Source organism: Rhinatrema bivittatum, chromosome 7 (genome assembly GCF_901001135.1).
Source record: "Rhinatrema bivittatum chromosome 7, aRhiBiv1.1, whole genome shotgun sequence".
Classification (NCBI taxonomy): Eukaryota; Metazoa; Chordata; class Amphibia; order Gymnophiona; family Rhinatrematidae; genus Rhinatrema; species Rhinatrema bivittatum.
This window is the reverse complement of record NC_042621.1, coordinates 268,829,380-268,849,974: the sequence shown is the minus strand read 5'-3', so window position 1 is coordinate 268,849,974 and position 20,595 is coordinate 268,829,380. Positions and strand designations below refer to the sequence as shown.

Sequence of the window (20,595 nt, the reverse complement as noted above, 5' to 3'; positions counted from 1 at the left end):
CGGTTTCGCCATCAGAACGGTTTACAGATGGAAGTCAGTTACCACCTTAGGCAGGAACTTAGGGTGAGTGTGTAGCACCACCCTGTCGTGGAAGAACCGCGTGTAAGGCGGATAGGTTACCAGGGTCTGCAGCTCACTGGCCCTGCGGGCAGAAGTAATCGCTACCAGGAAGATAACCTTCCAGGTGAGGTGTTTAAGCTCGGAGGAGCGCATAAGCTCAAACGGAGACTGCATGAGGCGCACTAACACCACATTGAGGTCCCAGGCCACAACAGGAGGACGCAGCGGAGGCTTCAATTATAGCAAGCCTCGCATGAAGTACCCTATTAACAGCTGCACCAAGATTGAAGTGTCACCCACCCCTCGGTGGTAGGCGCTGATGGCACTCAGATGAACTCGGATCGAAGGAGTTTGCAATCCCAATTCTGAGAGATGCCATAGATAGTCCAGGAGCCGTGATGTGGGACAAGTGAAAGGGTCAAGACTTGCTCTGCACACCAGACTGAGAACCTCCTTCACTTCAACTGGTAGGATTTCTGTGTGGAAGGCTTCCGAGAAGCTACCAGGACCTGCAACACGTTCTCTGACAGGTCGAGGAACTGCAACACTAGCCTTTCAACATCCAGGCCGTGAGGGCCAACGACCGAAGGTTCGGGTAGCACAGCCTGCCCCGATCCTGAGTGATGAGGTAGGGAGTGGTGCCCAGGAGTATGGGCTCCTGGACAGACAGGTCGCGCAGGATCGGGAACCAGACCTGTCACGGCCAATGTGGGGATATCATGATCATGAAGCACCTGTCCTTCTGGAGCTTCACGAGAGTCTTGCCTATCAGCGGAAACAGAGGATACACATACAGGAGACCTGCGCTCCATGATTGGGCGAAGGCATCCAGGGCTGGTTCTCTGTCCCCCTGTACAGGGAGTAGAAGAGACTCATTTTGTGTTCTGAGGAGAGGTGAAGAGAACCACATCCGGCCGACCCCACCTGCAGAAGATCTCGTCTGCCACAGAGGGATTGAGGGACCACTTGTGGGGGTGAAACAACTGGCTTAGACGGTTCACCACCACATTGTTTGTCCCTGGTGGGTATACTGCATGAAGGAGTATGCCCTTGGACAGGGCCCAGGCCCATATCTGCATGGCCTCCTGGCACAGCCTGTGCCCCCCTGCTTGTTTACATACCACATGGCCACTTGGTTGTCCGTCTATATCAGGACAACCTTGTGGGACAGTCAGTCTTGGAAAGCATTCATGGCATATCGCATCACCCAGAGTTCCAGGAAATTTATCTGGCAGCTCGCCTCTGGCCTCGACCAAACACCCTGCATGCAGAGGCCGTTCACATGTGCACCCCAGCCGATGTTGGAGGCATCAGTGGTAAGGATTACCTGAGCAGGAGGGGCCTGAAAAAGAAGGCCCTTGCCCAGGTTGGCTTCTTGTTCCCACCACACGAGGGAGCTTGAATGCCTTGGCCCGCAACAGGGTCGAGAGTTCCAACGCGAGGGCCGCCACATGCTCTACGAGACCCCACCTCGGTGAGGGAGGGGAGTCCAGTGGAACGCTGAAAAGATTCAGGCGGTAGATGGTCAACACCCAGCGGTCAGTTGTGATGGGAGCCCAGCAGTCCGCAAACAGACATAGCCACCCCCAACCAGTGGCCCGGGATCCCTGGGCACCGGAATCAGGCTGCTGCTCTCTCTGTGCCAGTCAAAACCTCACTGCAGAGCCGGGTTGAGGTGCGGGCTGGGCCCGAGGGGCCTGCAGATGGTGTGGCCCTTAGAGGTAGCTTGAGATGCCCTAGCCCGAGGGGCGGGAGGATAGTATCTCTGCTGCCTATAGAAGGGTTTCCTTGTGTCCCGACGTGGCACCCGATGGGCTGCCGAAGAAGGGTCCAAGGTGCTGGCAGATAGCTGTTACAGGGTTTCATGGTGGTCCTTAAGTTGGGCCATTGCGTCCCGGACCTAGTCTCCGAACAGGTTTTCACCTGTTCAAGGTAGGTCAGCCAGCTTCTCCTGGACTTCAGGCCTAGCGCCGGGCATAATGCCGGCTGCCAACACCCTTGCCGCTGTCTCAAAAACATCGTAGGTCGCTCACACTTCATGCTTTCCGGCCTTGAAGTCCTTCTGCACTATGGAGGATTCCAAGCCTTCCTGGAGCTGTTGCAGGAAACCTTCCGCAAGCTCCTGGACTTGCTTCCAGAAGTTGCAATTGTACTGATCCACATACAATTGATACACCGCAATACGGGCAATGAGCATCGCTCCTGGAAGACTCTGCAGCCCACGGTGTCCACGGCCCTTTGGTCTTTTCCCGAGGGGGGGGGGCACAGAAGAGTGGGTTCGAGATCGCTTAACCTTTTTCAGAGCCAACTCCACTATGACCGACTGGTGCGGGAGCTGGCTCTTTTGGAATCCCGGGGCTTGCGGCACCAAATAAATGGCATCTGTCTTCCAGTTGACCAGGGCGACGGAGCCTAGGTGCTCCCATAGCCAGTGGAGGAGCTCAAGGAGGACCTCATGCACCGGGACAGTTACCACCTCCTTCAGAACATCGATGAATTGGAGGATTTCCAACATTTTATGGCAGGCATCCTCTTACGTAAGTAACTAGAAAGGTATAGCCTCTGCCATTGTCCGAACAAAGCCAGCGAAGGACAAGTCCTCCGGTGGTGAGCAGCACCTCTCGTCCGGAAGGGAAGGCTCGGATGGGAGGTCATCTGAGGCCTCCAAGGAAAACTCTGAGAAATCATCGCCCCAGGGATTATAAGGAGCTTTCTCCTCATCAGGGACGCTTAGGGGCGGGGAGGGAGGCCAAGTCCTGGGTCCGGAGGCACCGGCACCGACGGTTTGACGGAAAGACTTAGCACCGGAGGCTGTGTAGACCACGGCGGACCTGGCGGCTCCGGAATACCCGATGGCTCAGGAACGGGTTCAGGGAGAAATGGCACTGCCCTCAGTGGCAGGCGCGGAGCCGCATCCTCCTCCTCCGAGGAACCCGGAATCAGGATGGTATCGGAGGAGGGAATCGGTGGCTGACGGGACCTCCGAAGGACCCTCAGGCACCAGCTGCGCTGGCAGGACTCCAAGAAATACATCCAATCCTTCCAGCAAGGGTGCCAGCATCAAGGGTGCTGGTTCCAGCGTCGGCGGTTGCGAGGCCCCAGAGGGCACAAAGCACCAACTGCTACACTATGCAGTCCAACTCCTCCCGAAATTCAGGTGTAGCGAGCGCTGATGAGGGAGGCGGAGGAGGATGGGGCATTACCAGAGCCTCCATGGGGGTCTGCGGAGCTCGGTACCCAACACCGAAATCGGTGGGGAACACCCTGGGCTCCCGGTCTGGAGAAGGACAGGTGCCGTAACCATGTGGTGACAACCGGTGCCGGTGTCAATGCTTCCCTCAGTGCTCAGCCCAGTCCTTCTCCGGCACCGAGGAAGACGATCCAGAGGTCTTGGACTGGCCCAACATGGGTGAGGGGCGATCCCCATGCCCTTTTCTTCGCGGCGAGACACCGAAGGCAATGGCCCTGGCTCACCACGATCAACCTGGCCGGACAACCAAAGGACTGGGGTCGATGGAGCAGACTGCCATGGACCGAACAGGTGCTCCATCTTATCCAGGTGGGAACTCCGGCCCTTGGGTGTCATCTGAGCACAACTGGGGCACCGAACATCGTATCCCAGGCAGAGGACGTAGATATCATGTGGGTCCGTGATGGACACAGTCCGCGGACACTGGGGACACTTCCAGAAGCCAGTCGCCAATGAAAAAAAAGACGACGTGAGTTAGGGGCCAGCGGCCACTGAAGGGCAGACGCTCGGAAACAGGCCGCAACAACGCGAAAAAATTGACTTACCGATGCCAGAGGAACAAACTCGAAGGGGGACTCCGGAGCAGGAAAGAACCAGTGAAAAAAGAGCAATTTCTTCCTTTTAAGAAAAGAAACTGAAGAGCTCCAAAAACCCGCGAGGCAACTGCACCGCGGAAAAAAGGAGACTGAAGGGGGACCCCACGTGGCTGTGGGGATAGTGGCATGCTGGGTATGCTCAGTGTGCCAGTCAAAGTTTATAGAAACATGCCGGGCTCCATCTGATGATGTCACCCATCTGTGAAGACTACATCCTGCTTGTCCTGGGAGAAAGCAAAATTGCTTACCTTGTAATAGGTGTTATCCCAGGACAGCAGGATGTAGTCCTCACATATGGGTGACGTCACTGAACGGAGCCCAGGCGGGAAAACTTTCTGTCAAAGTTTCTAGAAACTTTGGACTGGCCCCAGTGAGGCCACTGAGCATGCCCAGCATGCTATGATATTCTCTGCCACAGGTGTCTCTCTTCAGTCTAGTATGTAGCAAAAGCTTTAGCAAAAAGAATAATAAAAATAAAAAGGCCCAACTCCGCGGGGTGGCGGGTGGGTTCTGTGAGGACTACATCCTGCTGTCCTGGGATAACACCTATTACAAGGTAAGCAATTTTGCTTTATCCCAGGACAAGCAGGATGCTAGTCCTCACATATGGGTGAATAGCAAGCTAGAGGCTGAGTCATTGTGTAGTGCAATGTTTTTGTTGAATGAGTCAGCCGAAGATCACAGCAGTTTGGTTGTAGTAGGAGTTGGGTTTAAGCTGGAAACAAGTTCTTTAAGACAGATTGTCCATAGGCAGAATCTTGTCGTCCTTGCTTGTCCAAATAGTAGTGAGCTGCAAATGTGTGAAGAGAACTCCATGTTGCTGCTTTACATATGTCAAGTATTGGCACTGAACGATAGTGTGCAACTGAAGTTGACATTGCCCTAACTGCATGTGCTTTTACTCGCCCTTGGAGAGGAAGGCCTGCTTTTTCATTGCAAAACTGTATGCAATCTGCTAACCAGTTGGATAGAGTATGTTTACCCACTGCTTTCCCTGGTTTGTTTGGGTCATAGGAAACAAAGAGTTGATTGGATTTTCTGTGAACTGCAGTGCGGTTTAAGTAGAAAGATAGAGTGCGCTTGCAATCTAAGGTGTGTAAGGCCCTTTCTCCTTGGTGAGCATGAGGCCTTGGAAACAAAGTGGGTAAAACTATAGATTGGTTTAAGTGGAATTCCGTAACTACCTTAGGGAGGAATTTAGGATGAGTACGGAGAATCACTCTGTCATGTAAGAACTTAGTGTAGGGTTCATATGTGACTAGTGCTTGTAACTCACTAACCCTTCTAGCTGATGTAATGGCTATGAGGAAGATAGTTTTCCATGTAAGAAATTTCAGATCACTGGAATCAATGGGTTCAAAGGGAGAACGCATGAGTCTAGTTAGAACCAAATTTAGATCCCATTGAGTGACTGGGTGTCTAATTGGTGGTTTAAGAAGAATTAAACCTCTCATAAATCTTTTTATGAGAGGTTGTGTAGAAATAGGTGCATCTGATACCTGATTATGGTAAGCTGAAATTGCACTTAAATGTACTCTTACAGAGGAAGTCTGTAGACCAGATTCTGAAAGATGGTACAGGTAGTCCAATAAAGACTTTGAGGGGCAAGTGAAAGGATTGATGTCTTTTTGCTTGCACCACAAAGTGTATCTCTTCCATTTGGAAGCGTAGTTCTTCCTTGTGGAAGGTTTACGTGAAGCTATAAGAACTTGGGAAATGTTAGCTGGAAGATTGAGTGGTTGTAGGATCAAGCTTTCAACATCCAAGCTGTCAGTGATAGGGATTGAAGGTTGGGATGTCGCAACCGACCCTGATCCTGAGTTATGAGAGTGGGAGCTACTCCCAGGCGAATGGGATCCCTGACTGAGAGGTCTAGAAGTGTGGGAAACCATACTTGTCGAGGCCAATATGGGGCTATGAGTATCATTGTCCCCCTGTCCTGTTGTAGCTTCACTAGAGTTTTGGTTATGAGTGGTATCGGAGGATACGCATATAATAGGCCTGAGTTCCAAGGGCGAGCAAAGGCGTCCTTGGATGGCCTGTTGTACAGGTTGTATAGGCAACAGTAGTTGTCCACTTTGTGATTCAGATGTGATGCAAAGAGGTCTACTGTTGGTTGTCCCCAACGTTGAAATATCCTGGTCACTACTGTGGGATCTAGTGACCATTCGTGTGGTTTGAATTGACGACTGAGTCTGTCCGCCACTACATTGTGAATGCCTGCTAGGTAAGTGGCCTTGAGAAATATGGAGTTGTTCAAGGCCCAACCCCATATCTGAGCTGCCTCTTGACAAAGGAGGTACGAGCCTGTCCCTCCCTGTTTGTTGATGTACCACATGGCTACTGTGTTGTCTGTTTGGATCAGCACAGTCTTGTTGGTAAGGCAGTCCTTGAAGGCATGTAGAGCATAACGTATAGCTCGAAGTTCCAGGAAATTGATTTGAAATGTTGCTTCGAGCTTTGTCCATGTTCCTTGTGTTTGGAGATTCCCTTTGTGAGCTCCCCAACCCAAGGTGGATGCATCTGTAGTCAGAGTTATTTGTGGGACTGGTTGTTGAAAGGGTAGGCCCTTGCACAGATTGTCCTTGTTCACCCACCATCGTAGAGAAGAGCGTAGTTGGTGGGTTACTTGAATTGGAGAATAAAGTGGTTGAATGGCTTGGATCCATTGTGATCTTAAAGTCCATTGAGTTACCCTCATGGCCAGTCTTGCCATAGGAGTGACATGAACTGTGGAGGCCATGTGGCCTAGTAATGTGAGAAACTGATGAGGGGAACAAGCAACTGATGTTGCTTGTTCCTTGGAGTGAATCGAGCTTGCCAGTAGAGACAGTGTGTTTGCTCGATCCACTGGCAGAAATGCCTTGGAGAGGTTGGTGTTTAAATCCGCTCCTATGAATTGAAGCAGGTGAGATGGAGTGAGATGGGACTTTGGATAATTGATGAGAAATCCCATGGAGTGCAGTACAGCAATAGTTTTGTTGAGAGACTGTATTGCTCCTTGTTGAGATTGACTTCTGATGAGCCAATCGTCCAGATATGGGAAAACATGTACACCTTGCTTGTGTAGGTGTGCTGTTATTACTGCCAGGCATTTGGTGAACACTCTGGGAGCAGAAGCTAGTCCGAATGGCAGTACTCTGTATTGGTAATGATGAATGCCCACCTTGAAGCGTAGATACTTGCGATGAGGAGGGTATATTGGTATATGGGCGTAAGCATCTTGAAGATCCAGAGAACAGAGCCAATCTCCTGTTTGAAGAAGTGGTAGCATTGTGCCTAGTGAAACCATCCTGAACCTTTCTTTCTTTAGAAATTTGTTGAGATTTCTGAGGTCTAGGATGGGTCGTAGGCCTCCAGTTTTCTTTGGAATGAGGAAATATCTGGAGTAGAATCCTCTGCCCTGCTGAGACCTGGGCACTGGTTGAATGGCCCTGGCTGTCAGAAGGGTGGATAATTCTATTTGTAACTGAATTATTTGGGAATTTTGTTGTGGGTAGGAAGTTGGTGGGAATTCTGGAGGAATTGAGAGAAAATTTAGTTTGTAACCGTGAGCTACAATGGAAAGTGCCCATTGGTCTGTGGTTATGTTTTCCCAATTTGATTGGAAGTAGGAAATCCTTCCTCCCACTGGTATGTGCTGTTTGGGGTTTTAGAGGGTGGGTCTGATCTCTGGATTTGTGTTCAAAAACCCGTAGCTGGACCAGTCTGTGGAGGAGGCTGAGCACGAGCTGGTCTTTGTTGTCTGGCCTGAGAGCGCTGGGTAGGCCTGGAAGGTCTAGTTCTGTTAGGTTGATTATAGTACCTTCTTGGCCTGTAGTATGGACGTCTAGGTTCCCTTCGTGGAAAACGTCTAGGGGCCTGGGTGGTTGGTTCTTGAGGCAGTTGTGATAGCTGTCTTAAGGTCTCCGTATGATCCTTAAGTTGTTGGACAGCATCCTGTACTTTCTCTCCAAACAAGTTATCCCTACGGCATGGCAGATCTACAAGCTTGTCTTGCACTTCAGGCCTGAGATCTGAAGCCTTCAACCAGGCCCATCTTCTTGCTGTAATGCCGGCTGCTGCTGTTCTTGAGGCTGTATCAAAGTTGTCATAAGCAGCCCTTACCTCATGTTTCCCAGCCTCGAGGCCTTTGGTGATAATGGATTGAGCAGATTCTTGAAACTGCTCTGGGAGAGAATTTGAGAAGTGCTCCATTTGCTTCCAGAGATCCCGCTGGTACTGTGTCATGTACAGTTGATAGGCAGAGATTCTGGAAGCTAAAAGTGCACCTTGGTACACCTTTTTTCCTAGGGAGTCCAGAAAACGATGATCCTTCCCTGGAGGAGCTGAAGAATGTGGACGTACCCTTTTAGATTTTTTCTGGGCAGATTCTACTACCACAGATTGATGTGGTAGCTGTGCCTTCTGAAAGCCTGGTGCCTGCTGCACTAGGTAGGTAGTGTCTAGACGCTTATTTACTGCTGGAACAGTGCATGGGTGTTCCCACACTCGTTGCTGTAAATCCAACAGGACCTCATGGATGGGGATTGCCAGAACTTGTTTTGGCGGATCCACGAATTGCAGCACCTCTAATGTATGCTGTCTTGAATCATCTTCTGATGAGAGCTTAAATGGAATTGTATCCGCCATCTCTTGAACAAAACTTGAAAAAGATAAATCTTCAGGTGGTGATGGTTCAGACATGAACTCTTCAGAAGAAGTATCTGTCCCTGGATCATCCCAAGAATCTTCTTCCTCTGGCTTTGATAAGGAGTTCTTGGGATTTTCCTTGTGAAAACACCCGAAGGCCCAGGTAATGGGTCATCGATGGATATTGTGGGAGGAGTCACTTCCAGGGATTTTTGAGGAGCTGTGTCGACAACTTTGTGATATTTTTTCAAAAGGCGTTGAAAAAGTGCCAATTCTTGTGTATCAGTAGTGTCTTGATCAGGTATCGTCGAGGGAAGAATGGGTGCCCTCGATGAAGTTGTCGAGGGTGGTGCCCTTGGTGTCGAGTCCGTCGATGGTGGTAACATGGAAGGTAAGGGTATCGACGAAATCGCTGGAAGCTGTGCGTATATGGACGTCGATGATGTGATGATCTTCGGTGTCGACGTCGAGTCCCTGTGTCCCGTCGAGGTCAAGAATGGCCCCGGCATCGGTGTGCCCACCGGCATCGGCAAATTTGCCGGCATCGATGTGGAAATCATCGGCATCGACAATGAAGTCGGCATTGTAAATTGTTCTTTGAAAGCCTGAGAAATCGCTTGTCGGATGAAATCGGACAATTCCGGCCGCACAACCGATGGAAGCAGAGCGGTTGCGGGCGGTGGCGCAGGCTGAGGTACCAGTTCCTGACAAGTTGTTTGTATGGGATCTGGCGTCATCAACGGAGTCGAGGTAGGCCGAGGCGTTGAAGACTCAGACGTGTCCTGTTCTCTAGGCCGCTTCGCTGTCGAGGGTTGCTGGGAAGCAGAGTCAGACAACGGGGGGCTTCTGTGTCGATGTCGATGTTTTGACTTCGATTTTTCGGAGGATTTTGGTGACGTCGAAGATGAGGAAAGAGAGGAATGATCCCCCGATGGTCCCGGGCGAGGTTTTTTAAGAATCACTCGCTTAGTCGCTCCAGCCGGAGACGACCTCGACGACTGCGACGGGGAAGGTATAAGTTGCAGGCTGAACAAATGTTCCATTTTTTCAAGCCTGGTTTTCCTCGACTTCGGCGTCATTTCTGCACATTGCGGACAATTTTGTACGTCATGTTTGTCACCCAAACACATCACACATTCGGTGTGCGGGTCCGTGAGTGACATTTTTCTAGCACAAACAGGACATTTTTTAAATCCTGTGGACATTTTTTCGAATGACGGCCGTCGATTCGACTGAGGTTAATTTTTTCCTACTCTCCGAAAATAAATCAAGACTGGGTTACTTACCGGCCGGTAAGGAGAGACCCCGAGAGATTTTATGAGAAAGAATATCACTTTATTTAGACTAATAAGTCACAAGAAGGTTGAGAAACAACTCAACGGCTCCGGTTCCGCGATGCTGGCTGCAACGCGGAAAAAACGAAGACTGAAGAGAGACACCTGTGGCAGAGAATATCATAGCATGCTGGGCATGCTCAGTGGCCTCACTGGGGCCAGTCAAAAGTTTCTAGAAACTTTGACAGAAAGTTTTCCCGCTTGGGCTCCGTTCAGTGACGTCACCCATATGTGAGGACTAGCATCCTGCTTGTCCTGGGATAAAATAATATATTCTCTTATTAGTTTCAAATGTTTTACCTAGTAACTTCATTGTGCATCATCTGGTCTTTGTACTTTTCAAAAGAATAAACAACCGATTAAAGTTTACTCGTTCCATTCTACTCATTATTTTATAGACCTTTATCATATCTCCCTTCAGCCACCTCTTCCCCAAGTTGAAGAGTCCTAACCTCTTTAGCCTTTCTTCATAGGGGAATTGGTCCATCCCCTATGAGGCATTATGATATTCTCGGTTTTATTCTTCATTCCTTTCCTAATTATTCCTAGCATTCTATTTGTTTTCTTGGCTGCTGATGCACACTGAGCAGAAGATTTCAACGTATTTTCAATGATGTCACCTAGATCCTTTTCCTGAGTGGTGACTCCTAATGTGGAACCATAAATTGGGTTAGTCTTCCCCAAGTGCATTCATTTGCACTTGTCCTCATTAAATTTCATTTGCCATTTGCATGTCCAGTCTCCTAGTCTCCTAGTCTTGCAAGGTCCTCATTCAATTTCTCACAATCGTCTTGCGATTTAACAATTTTGAATAATTTTCTGTCATCAGCAAATTTGATCACCTCACTTGTTCTTTCCATTTACAGGTTGTTTATAAATATATTAAAAGGCATTGGTCCCAGAACAGATCCTCAAAGCACTCCATTATTTAATTTTCTCCATTCAGAAAATTTACTATTTAGCCCTACTTTCTGTTTTCTATCTTTTAACCAGTTAGCAATTTACAATAAGACACTGCCCCCTATTCCATGACTTTAATTTCCTAAGAAGTCTCTCATGATGGTCTTTGTTAAATGCTTTCTGGAAATCCAGATAAACTGTATCAACTGGCTCACCTTTATCTACATGTTTATATATTCCCTCAAAAAAAAAAAAAAGTAGCAAATTTTTGAGACAAGACTTCCCTTGACTAAATCTACATTGGCTTTATCTATGCTTATCTATATGTTCAGCAATGTTGTTCTTTATGATAGTTTCAATCATTTTTCCTGGCATAAATATAAGACTCACTGGTCTGTAGTTTCCTGGATCACCCTTTGATCCCTTTTTAAAAATTGGCGTTACATTGGCAATTCTCCAGTCTTCAGGTACCATAGAAGATGTTACTGATAGTTTACAAATTTCCAATAATAGGTCCGCAATTTCATTTCTCAGTTCTTTCAACACTCTGGGATGTATACCATCAGGTCCAGGTGATTTGCTACTCTTTAATTTGTCAATTTGCTCTAATACATCTTTCAGGTTCACTGAGATTTGTTTCAATTCCTCTGAATCATCACCTTTGAATATCATTTCTTGCATGGGTATATCTCTTATATATTCCTCAGTGAATACCAAAGCAAAGAATTCATTCACTCTCTGCTATGGCTTTGTGATCCCTAAGTGACCCTTTTACCTCTTGATCATCTAATAGTCCAACTGACTCCCTCGCAGGCTTTTTACTTCCAATGTATCTGAATAAGTTTTTATTATACGTTTTTGCTTCCATGGCAAGCTTCTTTTTCAAATTCTCTTTTTGCCTTCCTTATTAATGCTTTGCATTTGACTTGCCAATGCAAAGTTGTCATGTTGGCCGAGTCATCTAAGGCGCTGAACTTAAAGTGTTCTTTCTTCTTTGTGCTGGGTGTTCTGGAGTCGTGGTGCTCATCCTTCAATTTGTTACCTTAGTCTTTTAAAATCATCCATTGTACCTGAAGACTGGAGGGTGGCTAATGTAACCCCAATATTTAAAAAGGGCTCCAGGGGCGATCCAGGAAACTACAGACCAGTTAGCCTGACTTCAGTGCCAGGAAAAATAGTGGAAAGTGTTCTAAATATCAAAATCACAGAACATATAAAAAGACAGGGTTTAATGGAACAAAGTCAGCATGGCTTTACCCAAGGCAAGTCTTGCCTCACAAATCTGCTTCACTTTTTTTGAAGGAGTTAATAAACATGTGGATAAAGGTGAACCTGTAGATGTAGTGTATTTGGATTTTCAGAAGGCGTTTGACAAAGTTCCTCATGAGAGACTTCTAGGAAAAGTAAAAAGTCATGGGATAGCAAATGTTGCTTACCTGATGTAACAGGTGTTCTCACAGGACAGCAGGATGTTAGTCCTCACAAATGGGTGACATCGAGGATGGAGCCCACCACGGAAAACTTCTGTCAAAGTTTAAACAGAACTTTGACTGGCCCCTACTGGGCATGCCCAGCAAGGCACTGACCCTGCAGCCAGCAGGGGTCTCCCTTCAGTCTGATTTTCAAAGCTACAGGCAGTGCCTAAAAAGTAAAAACAAAACAAACCCAACACCGCGGGGTGGCGGGCGGGTTTCGTGAGGACTAACATCCTGCTGTCCTGTGAGAACACCTGTTACATCAGGTAAGCAACATTTGCTTTCTCACAGGACAAGCAGGATGGTTGTCCTCACAAATGGGTGAGTACCGAGCTGAGGATGTCCTGACTTGCACCAAATGCACCCAATGACGTGCAACAGGCACAACAACTGGGGTGGTATTTGGTAAAGGGCATCCGCACTCTACCGGGAAGGTGGAAGGGTGTTGGTACATCACGTTGGAAAAAGGTTACGCAAGACAGATTGGCCGAAGATGGAGTCCTGTCTTCCAGCTTTGTCCAAACAATAGTGGGCTGCAAAGGTATGGAGAGAACTCCAGGTTGCAGCTTTGCAGATGTCAGGAAGCGGCACCGATCGAAGGTGTGCCACTGACGTCGCCATGGCCCTCACAGAGTGTGCTTTCACACGGTCTTGAAAAGGAATGCCAGCTTGCTGATAGCAAAAAGAAATGCAGTCCGCCAACCAGGAGGAAAGAGCCTGCTTACCCACAGGATGTCCTAACTTGTTAGGATGGAAAGAGACAAATAATTGAGTGCTCTTCCTGTGAGCAACTGTACGGTCTAGATAAAAAGCTAGAGCTCGTTTGCAGTCTAGGGTATGCAGAGTCTGTTCCCCGGAGTTGGAGTGGGGCCTGGGAAAAAAGATAGGTAGTATGATGGATTGATTAATATGAAACTCAGAAACTACCTTAGGTAAAAATTTAGGGTGAGTGCGGAGTACCGCCCGGTCCTGCAGGAGCTTAGTGTAAGGCGGATAGGTAACTAGGGCCTGTAATTCACTAACCCTGCGAGCTGAAGTGATAGCCAAAAGGAATAACACTTTCCATGTGAGATACTTTAATTCACAGGAGTGCAGAGGTTCGAAAGGAGGTTTCATTAGACGACCAAGAACCAGGTTAAGGTCCCAAGATGGGGCCGGAGGACGTAAGGGTGGCTTCAGATGGAGCAAGCCTTTAAGAAAACATGTTACCAGGGGTTGTACTGAAATAGGGACACCCTGTACACCTTTATGGAAGGCGGCTACCGCACTGACATGCATCCTAATGGAAGAGGTCTTTAGACCGGATTCTGATAGGTGCCATAAATAGTCCAAGAACTTAGAGATTGGACAGGAAAGGGGATCAAGGGACTGAGAAGTGCACCATGATGTGTACCTTTTCCATTTATATGAATAGGATCTTCTGGTAGAGGGCTTTCGTGAAGCTATCAGGACACGAGAAACCGAATCCGAAAGGTTAAAAGGCTGAAGGACTAACCTTTCAACATCCATGCCGTCAGGGACAAGGCCTGGAGGTTGGGATGGAGGAGGCATCCGTCGTTTTGAGTGAGCAGATGCGGATCCGTTCCCAGAGGGATGTGCCTGCGGATGGAGAGATCCTGGAGTATGGGAAACCACACTTGGCGTGGCCAGTGGGGTGCTATCAGGATCATGGTTCCTCCGTCTTGGCGTAGCTTCACGAGAGTCCTTGACAGAAGAGGAAGTGGAGGGAATGCATAAAGCAGACCTGTCGTCCACTTGAGGGAGAAGGCATCTCTCGGCTGAAAGTGTTGGCTCCGAATGAGAGAGCAGTAATCGTCCACTTTCTGGTTCTGAGGGGACGCAAAGAGGTCTATGCGGGGAAAACCCCACTTGTGAAACAGAGAGGTCACTACCAGAGGATCGAGTGACCACTCGTGTGGCTTGAAGACACGGCTCAGCTGGTCTGCCAATACATTGTCTACTCCCGGCAGGTAAGTGGCCCTGAGGTACATAGAGTGGGAGAGGGCTTCCGCCCAGATCTGCGCAGCTTCCTGACACAGAAGGAAGGAGCCTGTGCCTCCTTGCTTGTTTATGTACCACATGGCCACTTGGTTGTCCGTCTGGATTAAGATTATCTGATGGAATAGATGATCTTTGAAAGTTCGGAGTGCATAGCGGATTGCGCGAAGTTCCAGGAAATTTATCTGGTGTTCGGCTTCCTCTTTGGACCATAACCCTTGGGTTTGTAATTCGTCCACATGGGCTCCCCAACCGATGTGAGAAGCGTCGGTGGTTAGGATTACTTGCGGATCCGGTGGAAGAAAAGGTAAGCCCTGAAGGAGGTTGACCTGAGTTGTCCACCAGGTTAAGGATAGGCGCAGGGCCTGTGTGACTGTGACTATGGAGGACAGAGGCTGAAAAGCTTGAATCCATTGGTGTCGTAGAGTCCATTGTGTTACTCTCATGGCTAGTCGGGTCATGGGAGTGACTTGAACCGAGGATGCCATGTGTCCTAGGAGAATGAGGAACTGGCGAGCCATGGCAGTGTTTTGAGACTGGAGCTGGCGAGCCAGGGATATTAGGGTGTGGACCCTCTGAAGAGGAAGGTAAGCCTTTGCCTGCAAGGTGTCCAAGTCTGCTCCAATGAAGGATAAGGTTTGAGACGGGACTAAGCAAGATTTCTCGTAATTGACAAGAAACCCTAAGGAAAGGAGTGTTTGAATTGTCAATTTTAGGGAGGATTGAGCTATGTGTTGGGAGGAGGCCCTGATTAGCCAATCGTCCAGGTAGGGGTAGACGTGGACACCTTCCTTCCTTAGGAATGCTGCTACCACTACGAGACATTTGGTAAAGACTCGTGGGGCAGAAGCCAGACCGAAAGGTAGGACACGGTATTGAAAATGGTCGTGGCCTACAAGAAACCGCAGATATTTGCGATGGGATTGTGTGATCGCAATGTGGGTATAAGCGTCCTTGAGGTCGAGAGAGCAGAGCCAATCCCCCTTTTGCAACAGAGGGAGCAAGGCGCCCAGGGTTACCATCTTGAACTTTTCTTTTTGCAGATACTTGTTGAGGGCCCGAAGGTCCAGAATTGGACGTAGCCCCCCTGATTTCTTTGGTATTAGGAAGTATCTGGAATAGAATCCTTTCCCTTGTTGACAAGGAGGGACGGGTTCTATAGCATTTGATTGTAGAAGAAGGGATACTTCTTGATGTAATTGAGTGAAATGGCTGGTTAGACTCCATGCCTGAAGGGGCGGGGAGTCTGGCGGAAGTGTTATGAAGTTGAGGTGGTAACCCTGTGCGATAATTGCTAGCACCCACTGATCTGAGGTGATCTGTTTCCAACGGTGTAAGAAGTGGAACAGTCGACCCCCCACAGGGATGTGTGGAAGAGGGAGATGGCATGTGCTCAATACGGGGAAGTCAAAGGCCCGCCGTAGGCCCAGGAGGTGGGGCTACAGTAGGTCTTTGCTTTCTCGGCTGACGAGGCTGAGGCCTGTTAGAGGACCGTGCAGGACGAGCCCTAGTTGACGGAGGGTAGTAGCGACGTGGTCGAAAGAATGACTTCTTAGAGTCCTTCTTTTGCGGTTGCTTGGAGGTCACCTCAGGTGGGACAGATGAGAGTTGTTTCAACGTCTCATGGTGGTCTTTTAACTCCGCCACAATCTGTTGAATTTGCTCTCCAAACAAATTGTCGCCTAAGCAGGGCAAATCAGCAAGACGATCTTGGACTTCTGGGCGAAGGTTGGATGACTTTAACCAAGCCCAACGTCTGGCTGAGATGGCTGTGGCTGAAACCTTCGTGGAAGCATCGAATATGTCATAGGCAGTTCTAATCTCGTGCTTCCCTGCCTCAAATCCCTTGTGAAGAAGGGCTTGAAGCTGTGGTTGGTATTGGTCCGGCAACGTGTCAGCATAGTCTTGCATCTGCTTAAAGATGGCTCTGTTGTATTGAGTCATGTAAAGTTGATATGAAGCTATGCGTGAAATCAACGTAGCTCCATGATACACTTTCCGTCCTACACTATCCAGGAACTTGTTGTCCCTGGTAGGTGGGGTAGAAGAGTGCGGCTTAAGACGCTTGGCCTTCTTCTGCGCGGACTCAACCACAACAGAGCGATGATCCAGTTGAGGCTTTTGGAAACCTGGTGCTGACTGGACAAGGTATGTGGAGTCAGCTTTCTTGTTAACTGGTGACACCGATTAAGGAGATTCCCAGTTTTTCTTGAGCAGATCCAAAAACACCTGGTGTATAGGGATGGAAGCGATGATTTTTGGAGCATCCAGAAATTGAAGTAGTTCCATCATCTGGTGTCTATCATCAGCTTCAGATTGTAGTTGAAAAGGTACAACTTCTGACATTTCTTTCACAAAATTAATGAAAGATAGATCCTCAGGAGGAGATCTTTTTCTACTCTCTGTAGGAGATGGTGGCGAAGGCAGATCTGTGTCAGAAGAGGTATCATCATCATCACCCCAGGTATCGTAGGGATCATGTGTGGCTTGTAGCCCTGATGGACCTGGCTGAGGCTCTGAAGGCATCGATGGAAACCGAGGTGGAATCGGTGCAGTAGGTGGAACCAGAAATGGCATCGATGGCTTCGGTGCTGCCGATGGAATCGGTGCCTGGCGCGGAATCGATGGAGCCGAAGGATAAATCGGTGGAGATATACCAGAAGGTACCGATGGAACTACCCCGGAAGGGGGAATTCGAAACGGTGTTTCTCCTGCCGATGAGAAACCAGTGGGAGACTGTGGTGTAGTCGATGGCACTGGAATCACCGATGGAAGGGCCGTCACGAGTGTCTCCATGCGGCTCAGTAGCGGTGCTAGCGCTTGTATCAACGGCTCGGTGGTCGGTTCCCTCCTCGGTGGCGAAGCCGGTGCCGGTGTCGGTGCCGGGGGCGGCACTGGAACCGGTGCCGGAGACGGTGCCGATGGAGGTTGTAATTTCTTCATCGCTTTCTCGATGGCCTCCTGGACCAGCCGGTCCAGTTCTGCCCGGAGACCAGGGGTACCCATACCCGGCTCGACGGGAGAGGGAGGCTGAGGCAGGGCCGGAGGGACCACCGTAACCGGTGGGATCACGGCCCCCACACCCCGAGAGGGTGAGGGTTTCCTCGATGCCGGCGAACGAGACGTGGAGGGCATCCGGTCTGTTCGCGGCTTCTTTGTCGGTGGCTCAGCTTGAGCAGAGGTCGATGGCTGTGGATCCTCGACAGGCCGAGACTTATGCCGTCGATGGCGGTGCTTCTCTTTCCGATCCCCTCGCCCATCCGGGGAAGGGACGGGAGTCGACGGCCGAGAAGCGATCGATGGCGGACGGTCACCGGAGGGTTGACGATGATGGTACAACTTCGACGGTGCCGGTTCCGATGACGTCGATGCTATCGATGGCGTTGGGGTTGGTGCATGGAAGAGGAGCCCCATCTTCTCCATCCTGGCTTTGCGACTCTTGGGTGTCATTAAGGCACATTTGGTGCAAGTCAGGACATCATGCCCACTACCCAAACACATTACACAAACCCTGTGGGGGTCTGTGATGGACATAGTCCGGGTACAATCCGGACAACGACGGAACCCCGTTGCCATGGCTGAAAGCCAAAATTTAGGCTGGGGATCGGTAAGTGCCCACAGGCCTCGAGGGCCAAAATCGACGGCAGTCGATGGAAGAAGGCAAAAAACTTACCGGGTTCCGTAAGATGACTAAAAAATTTGTCGAAGGGAGACCCCTGAGGGGCAAATTTTCTTAGGAAATTAATTTCCAAATTCCTGTCAGGAACGTGGTTAGAGAGCTCCTTTCACCGCGTGGCAACTGCTGCGCGGAAAAAAGAAGACTGAAGGGAGACCCCTGCTGGCTGCAGGGTCAGTGCCTTGCTGGGCATGCCCAGTAGGGGCCAGTCAAAGTTCTGTTTAAACTTTGACAGAAGTTTTCCGTGGTGGGCTCCATCCTCGATGTCACCCATTTGTGAGGACAACCATCCTGCTTGTCCTGTGAGAAAGGTGGCGATGTCCTTTCGTGGATTACAAACTGGCTAAAAGACAGGAAACAGAGTAGGATTAAATGAACAATTTTCTCAGTGGAAGGGAGTGGGCACTGGAGTGCCTCAGGGATCTGTATTGGGACCCATACTTTTCAATATATTTATAAATGATCTGGAAAGAAATACGACGAGTGAGGTAATCAAATCTGCAGATAATACAAAATTGTTCAGAGTAGTTAAATCACAAGCAGATTGTGAGAAATTGCAAGAAGATCTTGTGAGACTGGAAAATTGGGCATCAAGATGGAAGATGAAATTTAATGTGGATAAGTGCAAGGTGATGCATACAGGGAAAAACAACCCATGCTATATAGTTACACAATGTTAGGTTCCAAGAAAGAGATCTAGGTGTCATAGTGGATAACACATTGAAATCATCAGTTCAATGTGCTGCGGCAGTCAAAAAAGCAAACAGAATGTTGGGAATTATTAGAAAGGGACTGGTGAATAAAACGGAAAATGTCATAATGCCTCTGTATCGCTCCATGGTGAGACCGCACCTTGAATACTATGTACAATTCTGGTCGCCGCATCTCAAAAAAGATATAATTGCTATGGAGAAGGTACAGAAAAGGGCTACCAAAATGATAAGGGGAATGGAACAGCTCCCCTATGAGGAAAGGCTAAAGAGGTTAGGACTTTTCAGCTTGGAGAAGAGACGGCTGAGGGGGGATATGATAGAGGTGTTTAAAATCATGAGAGGTCTAGAATGGGTAAATGTGAATCGGTTATTTACTCTTTCAGATAATAGAAAGACTAAGGGGCACTCCATGAAGTTAGCATGTGGCACATTTAAAACTAATCTGAGAAAGTTCTTTTTCACTCAACGCACAATTAAGCTCTGGAATTTGTTGCCAGAGGATGTGGTCAGTGCAGTTAGTGTAGCTGTGTTTAAAAAAGGATTCACTAAGTTCTTGGAGGAGAAGTCCATTACCTGCTATTAATTAAGTTGACTTAGAAAACAGCCACTGCTATTACTAGCAACAGTAACATGGAATAGACTTAGTTTTTGGGTACTTGCCAGGTTCTTATGGCCTGGATTGGCCACTGTTGGAAAAAGGATACTGGACTTGATGGACCTTTGGTCTGACCCAGTATGGCATGTTCTTATTTCCTGTATTCCTCATTTGGATCCCTTTTCCATTTCTTGAAAGATGTTTTTAGATATTATAGCCTCTCTCACATCACATTTTAACCATGCCGGTGGCCATTTAGCCTTCCTTCCATTTTTCTAATGTGTGGAGTACATCTGATCTGGGACTGTTTAAACAATGTTTAAACAATGCCCATTTAAACATTGTTTAAACATTGTTTAAACAATGTTTAAACAATGTTTAAACAATGCCCATGAAATGTTCATTATTATAATTGAGGACATCATCCCAAAGGACAAAGGCCATATTAATGCCTTACCAAACCAAAGTAAAATACAAATAAACATAGGGAAAGCAACTGCAAGGTTCTTCTGTACTATCCTTTTCCGCTTTATAAACTGGCTGTGGTTGGCCCATGTGTGACCTCACCCAAGTTGTTCTCACTTCAACCATGTGATCGAAGCACACCATTTGCCTCATACAAAGCCTTATGTTAGAAGGCTCTCAGTTTACAGGGATAAAATCTTATTATGATGCCAGTCTGCACGGTTCTCAGATTTTCTTCTGCCAAAATTGCCAGCAATATTCCCAGTGTTCACTTATTTTAGAGTTGTACATTCCTATTCTTCACTGCGAGACACAACCCTTGTGGTACTAGGCTGTTTGCCAAATTTTTTAGGTTGTATTCCCCTTTTTCTTCTCTGTACTAGTTTTATCCAACACCTCCTCAAACACCTTAAACTTAACTTTTATTTAATTGTCATATATTAAAGCTACATCAAACCCAACATCTTCCACCATTATCTATCCCACATCTCCCAGTTTGAGAACCATTGCTCTAGGCAACCTTCCTTCCTTTCTATCCATACAAACTGAAATGTATCATCTCCATTGGAAAGGTATGTCTTAATTATAATGCAGAAAAAAAATCTAAAAGAACTGAACAGAACGTTTTCTTATTCCCAGCGTTTCTCTCTTACCCGCCTCCACTGATGATGTGAGTGTTAGTTAGAACAAATCGGCACACATCGTCTTGATGAGCAGAAAACACAGCCACTGGCTGGCGGTGCAGGCTATTATTGTTAGGGCGCAACTGGTATGCCCTGATATCTCTTGCTTGAGAGATGTATAACCGATCGCCATCCAACTGGATCCATGGCATTAAGCTAGAATTTAAAAAACAGACAGGAAGAAGAGTAAAACTGTTTAAGAACTTACAAGCAAAATA

General features: G+C 48.1%; 1 protein-coding gene across 1 annotated transcript in view; it reads right to left on the bottom strand.

The window, feature by feature from the left end:
- The window catches only part of FBXW4 (F-box and WD repeat domain containing 4), a 426,456-nt gene that overhangs the window by 368,834 nt on the left and 37,027 nt on the right, over positions 1-20,595 (bottom strand). Inside the window, exon 3 of the mRNA XM_029610216.1 lies at positions 20,348-20,533. Within this exon, the coding sequence (XP_029466076.1) occupies positions 20,348-20,533 (186 nt within the window). The remainder of the gene's footprint in view (positions 1-20,347; positions 20,534-20,595) is intronic.